The sequence below is a fragment of the Trichomycterus rosablanca genome, chromosome 19 (assembly GCF_030014385.1).
Source record: "Trichomycterus rosablanca isolate fTriRos1 chromosome 19, fTriRos1.hap1, whole genome shotgun sequence".
Lineage (NCBI taxonomy): Eukaryota > Metazoa > Chordata > Actinopteri > Siluriformes > Trichomycteridae > Trichomycterus > Trichomycterus rosablanca.
In genome coordinates, this window is record NC_086006.1 from 7,948,932 (window position 1) to 7,960,183 (window position 11,252).

At 37.6% G+C, this 11,252-nt stretch overlaps 1 protein-coding gene across 1 annotated transcript in view; it reads left to right on the plus strand.

Annotated features, from left to right (window-relative positions):
- Positions 1–4,242: 4,242 nt before the first annotated feature.
- The window catches only part of vps13d (vacuolar protein sorting 13 homolog D), a 51,811-nt gene continuing 44,801 nt past the window's right edge, over positions 4,243–11,252 (plus strand). Inside the window, exons 1-17 of the mRNA XM_063015973.1 lie at positions 4,243–4,339; positions 4,422–4,499; positions 5,250–5,440; positions 5,541–5,621; positions 5,706–5,822; positions 5,912–6,016; positions 7,272–7,442; positions 7,568–7,668; positions 7,750–7,918; positions 8,348–8,449; positions 8,556–8,757; positions 9,459–9,641; positions 9,738–9,868; positions 9,962–10,010; positions 10,143–10,322; positions 10,420–10,550; positions 10,659–10,791. Of these exons, the coding sequence (XP_062872043.1) occupies positions 4,243–4,339; positions 4,422–4,499; positions 5,250–5,440; positions 5,541–5,621; positions 5,706–5,822; positions 5,912–6,016; positions 7,272–7,442; positions 7,568–7,668; positions 7,750–7,918; positions 8,348–8,449; positions 8,556–8,757; positions 9,459–9,641; positions 9,738–9,868; positions 9,962–10,010; positions 10,143–10,322; positions 10,420–10,550; positions 10,659–10,791 (2,221 nt within the window). The remainder of the gene's footprint in view (positions 4,340–4,421; positions 4,500–5,249; positions 5,441–5,540; positions 5,622–5,705; positions 5,823–5,911; positions 6,017–7,271; positions 7,443–7,567; positions 7,669–7,749; positions 7,919–8,347; positions 8,450–8,555; positions 8,758–9,458; positions 9,642–9,737; positions 9,869–9,961; positions 10,011–10,142; positions 10,323–10,419; positions 10,551–10,658; positions 10,792–11,252) is intronic.

Genomic DNA, 11,252 nt, shown 5'->3' on the forward strand with positions numbered 1-11,252 from the left:
CACTGCAAAGCAACCTGACAGAACACTTTCAGCCTCAGGCCACAAGAAAACGGACAAGCGACAAAACAAGCTGCACACGCTGCCAAGTCTGGGTAAATCTTATTCACAAATGCCACACAGATGTGAGATGAGAGCACTCTTGACCATTATTTACAATTTATTTTTGCCTTCTTGTCTTCACAGGAAGATAGTGGGAGGGCAATATATGGATATGTGGGTCCTTATTGGTGCAATTTCTGCTGTCGCCATGGTTACATGGTTGTGGGCCAACTGTGTTGAGAAAAGATGCAGACACAGACACAAGGTTTGCAGGTTTGCATCGTCATGAGTGTCACATTGCATTCACACTGTAACAAATGGTTGAGGTTTTAATAAATATTCATTATATAAAAGAAATTGTGCTTGGCTTACTTATTTTAAAAGCATTTATGCCTACACACTTTCTAAAGTATTTTTTTACAAATTATTTTTTACAAGAAACATGTTTTAAATACACTTTCACCTAACCCATATTAAAGACATCAATTTATTGACATCACTATTTAAGAGTAATCATCAAGTACAATTCATATTTGACAGGGTTTCCTGAAGTTAGTTAGCTGGTCTGCCAGTCAACATGCCTCTGAAGTGTTGTGCTAATGTGTTGAGCATGTGCTAATGCTAACTTATTAATACAATGGTTATTGTTACAGATTTTTAATGTTACAGTTATATTACAAAAAATGCTGATAATTATGTAAATATAGCCCCAGATACTAAAATCTGTCAGTATCAGAGACATGACAAGTACAAGACAAAATCAAAGAAAGTAGGAACAGTATGGAATGTGCAAATAAAAAAAACACAATTTCTTACAATTACTTTGACGTGTATTTTATTGTAGACAGTATGAACAGTATGAAGATATTTCATGTTTTGTCTGGTCAGCTTCATTTAATTTGTTTAAATACATCCATTCCTGCATTTCAGGGCTGCAACACGTTGGAACGGTAAAGCATTTACCACTTTGTAATGTTGCCATTCCTTCTCACAACATTAATGTTAAATATAATTAAATGTAAAGCTCTGTAAAATAATAAGACATTCTCTTCCAAATTTAAAGGGATTTTAAAGAGAGTGTTTAGTACTTTTGGGTACAAAGCCTTTAGCTGACTGAAAGAAAATTAAAAGACTTTGAAATGACCAGTAGTGGGAACCAACTAGTGGACTGGAAAACATGGGAACATTTATTTTCGTTTGGCAGCACATATAATCGAAATAATCCATGTTAAAGTCTGTGAAATAAAAATACGAGTACGGTTCCAGTAACTACGAACTTCTATTTTTGCTTTACATTTCTCTTTCATTGTTTTCATTCTCCTTGCTTTATTCTTACAAGTCCTCTTATTTTAGCTTATTACTTTCTTCTCAATCCACTACAATACTGTACATCTCCAATATGTACTTCTCTTAATCACTTTTTTCCACATGTTATGTTTTTATAGCATCATTGTAATTTTCCAATACTTGTGCTAGTTGTGCATTAAATAATCTTTCTCTGCCTCAAAATTATGAGACTTCATTTTGGACAAAGGTTTTGTTAGAAGAGTCTTAGTCCATGACTTAGTCCATAGTAAATTAACTGATAAAAAAGCTAAAAAGGGTTAATTTACACGTAATTTACAGAATAACTGCATAACGGGACTAGTGAGTGTCCCACTGATTTTATTGATTTATTTATTAGTTTTATTGTTATTAAATTACCCTATCCCCCATATCATCCTTTTATTTTCTCTTCTTTCTCATTGAGGTGTTCCCAAGCCCTCAAACACACATTTCAATGTAAAAATGACAAATAAACTGGTAACTTTAACTTATGAGCATTTGGGTGAAAACAGTGTTTTGAAAAGTGCTTTGGAAATGTAATTTATGGTCATTTATACTTAACAAACACCGTTTTTGCATATAACAGAATACTGAGGGTGGGGGCCAAAAAGCAGTAGCCCTCCAGTGTCAGTGTGGTATTTAATCTGACCATGACTAAAACCATTATACCCTGGATCAGTTTGTCCTCCACTCGCTAGATGTCCACACTCAGTAACGGGTGTGTTGTAAAGGTTTGTTTGTTTGTACATGTGACCGGAAAAGCGGTGTTGGAAGTTCGGTCATTACGTGAAACTGAAAGCTCGTACTGCTCTGACTGCGCGATAAATAAACAACACAGGGAGGAAAATGTCCATTTTTGATAAAGTAATTAGGGAAACCAAACTACAGTGTCGTTTCATGGTTAGTAAATAAACTTTATTACGTCGCTTTAGTTTTATTTCAGGTCTAAAAAGTTCTCGTGTATCGACGAGTCTGGTTAGCTAACAGGCTAAGTGTTCCTGTCAGAGTGTTCAGTCAGTCAGTGTCGCGTGCTGCTGCTGTTCCTCTGAGCTGACAGGATGGTATTTAACTGCCATTTTATCTATTAAGAGCTTAAAACACTGGAGTCTAAAATGTGAAAACCAACAGTGAGCTAACAAACGCAGATACAGACTGTCCCAGGATTCGACTTCTACAAGGACAGCTTCTATTTATGGACACCGTGAAGACGCACTGTTTTAGTTGGATTTATTAATGACCCGGCGGGCACAGATACTGAACCGCTGTTTACAAGACTGCGTCCACCATCAGCTTTCATCCTGGTCCTGAAAGAATGGTACGTGCTGTTAGGAAATCGGCCAGTTCTTGTAGAAGTAGCCGCTATTCAGATAAATCATTAGATTTCACTTCATCCCGACAATAACCATTAGGGCTTACTGAACAAACCCACAGTGTTCCGTGCATTGTCTTGTAATTCTTATGCACATTTTTGCAGCTTGCTTTGATTCACTGTATTCCTTCCACACAAACAGTCTAGTGGCTGTTCCACGCAGGTGACCTTTAACATACATTTGTTGATTATTTGCTAATCAAAGACAAATAGAAATCACTGTAAATGGGATCGTGCTGCACTAATCAAACATGAATTTCGATTCAGACCTTTGACTATGTAATGTGTGGAAATACAAAAAACAACAGCAGGTTGTGATTGTGCTGTATTAATATTAACCCCTGCTGTCTGGATTTCTATTGTTAGATTCAGCTATACAGTAAATCTTGGTCTTTATTATTAATTCCTATAGCTGCTTGCATCAGATTTTAAACCATGATGCTTGTACCTGTTTGTTTGTTTGTTTGTTTATTAGGATTTTAACGTCATGTTTTACACTTCGGTTACATTCATGACAGGAACGTAGTTACTCATTACACAAGGTTCATTAGTTCACAAGGTTATATCAAACACAGTCATGGACAATTTAGTGTCTCCAATTCACCTCACTTGCATGTCTTTGGACTGTGGGAGGAAACCGGAGCACCCGGAGGAAACCCACGCAGACACGGGGAGAACATGCAAACTCCACACAGAAAGGACCCAGACCGCCCCACCTGGAGATCGAACCCAGGACCTTTTTGCTGTGAGGCGACAGTGCTACCCACTTAGCCACCGTGCCGCCCTTCTGTACCTGTAACACTGTATAAAGGAATCTGACTTGGCAACATAGTGCAAGACCATTTAAATGCAACATCATTCGTCAAGCTATCCATAGACATACAGCATACTAAATATGTCTAAAGTATTAAAAAATTAGGTCAGTTTGCCACTGGATTAGTGTAACACAGCTAACACAGTTAAAGATGCACACACTACTGGAGAGTGCTTGAGCTCACAAGTTTGAATCTCAGCAGTGCTACCGACCAGGCCAGACTTTCAACAGACAGTTCACAGATCATCTCTTGTTAGATGGGGTTCCTTTTTGTCCCTGCTGCGATATGCAATCTTTAGGACTGTTCTGAGCACGGGCACTACAGTGAGAGGAGTCACATGGAGCATAGCATGTCTCTCCGTATGTGATACGGATCTGTGTGGAACTCACCACCAGAATGGGCAAATTGGCATTGACTACATTGGGTAAAAAGAGGGGAAAAGCAACACAAATATATACAATTAAATAATATAAAGTGTTTACCCTTGATTTACATAATTCAAAATATTACAATACCTTGTTTTTTATAGAATTTGTAGAATCTTTTAAATTGTCAGCCCCTTTTAACATGCCTTCGTTGAACACACATTTTCTCTCTACTTTCCTAGATTTCAAATGCCTGGAATGTGCTTCGGATGTAAAGACCCAAAAATCCATCGTCACTGCAGACTTCCTGTCATTTCTCCCTCTCATCATGTTAGAGGGACTTGTTGCCTGGGTACTCAACACATACCTGGGCAAATATGTCAGCAATCTTAACACTGATCAACTCTCTGTTGCTCTTCTTAAAGGTATCAGTATTTTACATCTGCAGTTGTTTGACATGCCTCTGCTGTCTGACAGCTTGTAAAATGATGTTCATGTATGTTCCAGGAGCGGTAGAGCTTGAGAATCTTCCCTTAAGAAAAGATGCACTCAGAGAGTTTGGTCTTCCCTTTGAAGTCAAAGCAGGTGAGTTAGCAAACATCTGCCTGTAGGTTTCAGTGGAGTTTCAGTGGAGAAGATGTTTGTAACCTCATGCAAAGGAATGTCGACAATGTTGCTCTGAAATGCTTTACTTTTTCCTCCTTTCAGAACAGGAACAATTCTTAAGAGAGCTTGTTCCATCACATGGATTTTGGTCAGATTTGTTGTAGATATTCCTTGGTGCTTTCTCTCTATTCTGTATTAAGCTAAACAACAAATTCCGATAAAGCGAATGTGAGTTTACATACATATGAAAATTACATAGCCGGTGGAAGCATTGGCAGGTAATATAAATACTTGCATCTAGGTTAAATGGTGTGTGAATACTCCCATGTCCTCCCAGAACCTTGTGGTTTTGTTTTTTATTTACTGTCTTTGTTATGTGTAATTAATCATTTCAGCAACTTTAAGTCACTTTATAGGTTGAGACACTTGACACATGGCTTTTAAGGTGAGGGTGGACTGGATAAAGGAATTCCTTTCTGGTTGATGCTGACTGCACAGAGACTAGAATTAATAGAGATCATTTATGCTTAATACTAGTGGAATTGGGTAGCTTTAGAAATAAAGTTTCACAAAATATGGCAAAAATATCAGTTTTACATCATATTTTTACTGACACAGATTTACCTGTCTCCTCAGTAAGTGTGACACAGCATGAACAGCACTGAATGCACGAAAGAATGAATGCTTTTTTAATGCTTTTTGCATTTCTACACATTTAAATTCCTCCAGGCTTCATTGGGAAGATTGTACTTCAGATCCCCTTCTATCGGCCTCATAGTGACCCATGGGTCATCTCCATGTCTCAGCTGAACCTGATTATTGGCCCTGTCCAACCCCAGGAATACGATGAGGCACAAGAAAAGGAAGCTGAGCGGGAGCAAAAAAAACAGCTGCTCAAAGCTTATGAGGACAAATGGAAGGTAGTCAAAGGAAGCTTACTTATATATTAAAGTATAATCATTTACAAAAAATGCAAAACTATATAACATATATAACACAAATGTTTTTTTATCCATTTAGCTTGAAAGTGAACAGAGGGGCGAGTCATACTGGTACTCAGTCACTGCTTCAGTGGTCACCAGAATAGTTGAAAATATTGAGGTATTTTTTCCACATGATATTTAAATGAATTTTTTTACTATATTACAATTTTAATGCTAACAACATGGCCATTATTTGCTGCAGTTGAAGATTCAAGGTGTGCACTTGAGGTTCGAGGATGACTTCTCCAACCCAGAAAAGCCATTTGCCTTTGGAGTTTGTATTAAGAATGTATCAGCACAGAACCCCTCCAAAGAACCAGTAAGCTAAACAACTAATGTTATTACTATGTTACTAATGTAAACCGTTGTAATATAGAGAATAATATTAGTATAATTCTTTGTTCATAGGCTCAGAAACTTATGCGGCAGAAGCAGCTCGAGATTGAGGAGTTTAGTGTGTACTGGGACACACAGTGCACTCTGCTTGCTGATCTTCCTCCAGCTGAAATACAGGTAGCAATTTATGTAACCTATAAAAAATGCAATTATTACGGCATATTTTGACTACAAGTAAACTGTTACAAGTGTAATGATTAACACTCTTTTAAGTTTTTACTCACTTTTATCTATTTTTCAATGGCTATGAATCGGTATCGGCCGATTTTTAATCAAAATATGCTATCGGCGATCGGCCGATATTTCCTAAAAGTAGCCGATCCGATCGTGTGATATATAAAGACCACGTTAAGTTAACAGCTCAGTGGATTGATCCAGACTTTGAGCTACAAAGCACCAACCATCACATCACCATTCATCAACCATCGCACAGAAACCACAGTGAAAGCTCTTCATGACCTAAAATAACATCATTAACGTTGTGCATCATACATACGATGTAATTTGGCTGATTGTAATATTTACTTTAAAAAGATAATTCAACCCGGTCACATCTGAGTCGATTCTATCAGCACGTTATATAAACTCCTGGTTCACTTTGGTAAATCGTAAGCGGTTCATACTTGTGATGTAGATGAGAACAGAAAACGTTACAGAGCCAATCAGAGGCAAAAGTTTATTCATTAGCAAATTCGTTAGTTCAGGATCATCTGCTGAACTTTTAGGATCAGAAAACTTTTAGCTCCTTAGCGAGTCTGACGGTCGGTTACAGATCTGTGGTAACAGCAGTTTAATGAAGCTTTTTAATGTAAGAGAGTCACACAGAATGTTCTGTAGTAGCTGGTGTTTATTTAAAACCACGACATTTAATTAATAACAGTAAACACGGAGAGATAACTGAGAAGAGAAACTTACGCTTCACATAAAACGAATCGACTCATGAATCAATGAATCACTTATAGCGATACTGTGAACAAAGCGTCTCTTCTAAAGGCACACACACACACACACGCGCGCGCTGCTCCGGTTTATCTTCACTGTGAGGCTCTTTTTAAGTTTATTTAACTTTAAGTTTATCGGAATCGGCTATCGGCCGATGTCCCTGAAAGGAGATCGGAGATCGGAATCTGTGCCAAAAACCCCGATCGGTACATCTCTAGTTAGAATACAATTGTAGTTATTGAGACTATACTGAAAATACCAGCTGTGTCGTACAAATATGTTTTGTCATTTTGTTATACTAGCAGTGTGCTAATCTTTTAGCAACTTGGCTGTGGTTTCCAGCTTTTAAAGATGTAGAGAGTCTGCAATGCTTTTTAAGATACTTTTCCCAATTTATCATCTAGTCTTTTGTCACTGTTTTCCTAAATAGGAAACAATGACCACATGTATGCAGAGCCGAGAACACCAGTACATATTTGAACCAGTGTGTGCATCTGTCCTGCTGAGGAGAAATACATCAAAAGAACCGCTGCGATCTCGCCACACTCCCCGTATTGAGGGCCAGGTCCAGCTGGAACCACTTTCACTACATCTTTCACAAGTAATGTATTCTATATAACTTGCTTGCATTGTCATTTATACCTTTTGTTGTTTTTAATTCAATTTAAGAGAATAATTTGTGTATAAAAAGCTTAGAAAGTGCCTTTGTTGATTTTAAAATTACAGGTTCAGTATCAGCAAATAATGGCTTTCCTTAAAGAGCTTGACAGACGAGAGAAGGAAATGCTTTACCGCAAATGGAGACCCAAAGTCCCTGTCTTAGGAAAGTAAGTAAATGATGCTGTAATTTAGAAAGCAAGAAGTCACCCTTGGAATACAGTGTTTTAAATATCTTTATTGTTTTCTAGCTGCCGACAGTGGTGGATATTTGCTATCACTGCTAACCTGGAAGCAATCATGGAGAAGCGGAGGCGGAGTACCTGGAACTTTGCCCTTCAGCGTGCTTGTGATGCCCAGCTCTACACAAAACTTTACGCACAGCGACTGAGGGGAGATGCGCTAAGTTCACAAGAGGAGGTCATCTTAATAAACTAAATAAAAAAACATATACACTGTTTTGTATTTAAAAATGCTGCCCTGTGTAGTACAGTGTATTACAGGTGCTACAATGTATAACTACATATCTCAGAATCCTTTTATTAGATGATGGCACACATGGATGCTTTTGAAGTTGTCCAAAGCAGTTGTGTGTAGCAGTTAGAAATGTCCAGTACCTAATAGGTGGATAAGTAAACAGGCTTGGGACTAGTTTGTTGCTATACTATTACAAGGCTTGTTGGTAGTAAGACTTTTAATGCCCAATTTAACCGATGCTCTGAAGTCATCAGCTCTTGTATATTCTGCATTTTATGTTTTGCAACCGCTTTTCCTGTTCAGGGTTGTGACTGGTCTGGTTCCGCTGTGAAACATTTACACTTGTTAATTGCTGTTCTCTCCTCTAAACAGAAAGATTTTGAGAGAATTGAAGATGAGCAGACTTTGGAGGAGTTGCAGAGTCTCAGGGAAATTGTTCATGATTCCTTGCGAAAACAGGAAGAAATCGCAGAGGTAGGATTGTATCACTTATTTCGAATTCTGAAAAGCATAAAACTTAATGTTTTACTAAAGAAATGTAACTAAGAGTGATTTCTTTAATATTTAATATCATTCTCAGAACATAAGAGAGCCCATGACAGAGCCAATACCCTCTTCATCATCCACTTCCATTCCTAAAAGTCACAGTTCTGGAATGATCCAGTATTTGCAGTCTTGGTTTCCTGGCTGGGGTGGGTGGTACGGATGTGTTGAGAAGGGGCCAGATGGCCAGCCAGTGGCAGATGAGCTCATGCCATCAAGTAGCCAGTGGGATATTCTGAGTAAGTTTATATATTTTTGTATATACATAGAAATTGCATTGTATAGACAGTTTTCATTTTTATCAACCATTTTATCCTGGTCACAGTGGCGGTGGGTCCAGTTTGCACTGGTTGACCAATAGCACTGATTAGATTCAAACCAGGATCTCAGTGGTGGTGGGATGGCGCAATAGACCGCTGCGCTGTCTGAGTGCCAATAGGCAATGCTGACAAATTAAAGAAGACAAAACTAGAGATATTCTTTCAAAAGATTTTCCCTCAGTTCCCTCCATTCATCTTATTTGTTTTATTGTAGCTTTTAACTATTACTATCTTAACTATTTACCTACTGTCTTTATTTTGTCACTGTCAAACATGACTTGCTAAAAATGTTTTTTATAAAATTTCCAACAGTATTTACTGATATTTTTTATATATCTAAATGCCAATGTCATTTGCAAAACTGTTCCTATTATTGTAAACCATCAAATTTACCTAAATCTTTTGCTAAAAGGTCAGCTTTTTACATTTCTATTCATCCCATAGTGTATGGTAGGAGGTTAACTGTGTTATGCAGTGCACTCGTCTGAAAGAAGCTGCACTAGATTTGTTCATTTTTTTATTTAATATGTTTATTTTGTATAATCTGTCTTTACTTGGTGCTCACTTTGCTTGGACCTCTAATGTGTAAATGAAACATGAACTACCTTTGTCATCTACAGCTGAAACAGAGGACCTTTTTGACCCTCTGGAAGATTCTCATACGTTGAATACCTTCACTAAGAGGGATCACCTCTTCGCTCGGCTGGACTTCTCACTGAGAAAAGCAACTGTCACTCTTTTCCAGAAAGATCAGTTGAATTGTTTCTCAAACGATAGTGGGGTTATTCAGTTGGAGTTTTCAGGTATGAAACATGACCCAGGTGTTATTTTACCTATTTAATTCTTATCATTAAAATGAAAATTTTTATTAATGCTAAATGCTTTGTGTTCTTTTTCAGGAGTGAAGATTGGCATTGAGTCTCTACCCCGATCAGAGACCTCTTTGCTCTCTGTAAAGCTTGGAGGCCTGTTTCTCAGAGACCTTACTACTCAGGGATCCATTTTCCCTTTTTTGGTCTCACCTAAACTGGTAAATTTTACTGCGTAGAGAAGTGAACCTTTCAAAAGTTTATAAAATGAAGCATTGCCATACAATTTGCCATATAACCTTTATCTATTTTAGGATAAGAATCAGTCATTTGGACAGAGCTGTAGCACAGAAAGCAGCACTGGTGGGTGCATTTGCTAAAGAAAACACGTTTGTGTGATTGTGTTAAGAATGAGTATTTTTCTTTATTAACAAATGATTACTTTTATAAATATTATTTAAAAAATCTTGAGCTTTTTATTTACATTTTGTTCAGCATATGATATGGAGTCGTCTGCATCTCCGGTCTTTGAGATGATCTATGAGCGTAACCCAATAAGGTGTAAATTTGAGAGAAGACTGGAAGTCAATACTAGCCCTCTTAACATCATCTACAATCCCCAAGCCATAAAGAAAGTGGCAGACTTCTTCTACAAGGGTCGGGTTCATACATCAGGTATCAGATCATTCTAACTTGCACTAGTAGTTACTTTGCATCATCATTGCATGAATTTAGGTTTGATCCATTTTTGAGACGGGATTGTTTATTTTAGGATTTGGATATCAGTCTGAATTAGAGCTGAGAGTGGCAGAGGCAGTAAAGAGACAATACATCAAGCTGAAAATGCAGACAAAGGCAGAAATCCGTCAGTCCATCGACCAGCTGCTAGTTGGAGAGTTCATAGTAGGACATATCATCATATTGCTTCTTACTGACAGATAGTACAAAATATGCTGGACTGCATGTATAGTTCTCTGTGACCTCACTGTTTGTTTGTCTGTTTCCCTACAGGAGAATATCAAGCGATGGACAATGAAGTTAGATATATGTGCTCCTCAAGTTATTTTTCCTGATGATTTCCAGTCTGAAGATCCCATGCTGGTGGTTGTTGATCTCGGGCGTATCTATCTTAGCAATTCACAAGGTAGTAGAGTGGAAATAATTCTGCTTTCATTTAAGGCTGTGCTAGTGAGGCTTTTATGTTAACTAAAAACACAGTACAACTACCTGATGGTAAAACATTAAACTAAAGCCTAGTTGTTCAAATGGTGTATCATTTTGTATTTCCGAATATTTGATTGAACACTTAAGAACTAAATAGGAAATTACGTGTTTTCAAGTGTTATGTAGCAGGGATGGACAAATGACCTGTATAAGCTTGATGAGATTTTTATGCAAATGCTCTATTGCAGGCACCAAGTTAGTAATAATGATTTCATACTTGAAATGCAAATGTAACATTGGTCACTTGCTGCACAGGCGCAAGTGGTACCCATCCAGCCCACAATGTCTATGCTTCAAAACCAAACTGAGTGAAAATGAAGACACTAGTAAAAACAATTCAAATCCAAAATCTTAGCTATCTCATATTTTCCAGCACTGAGC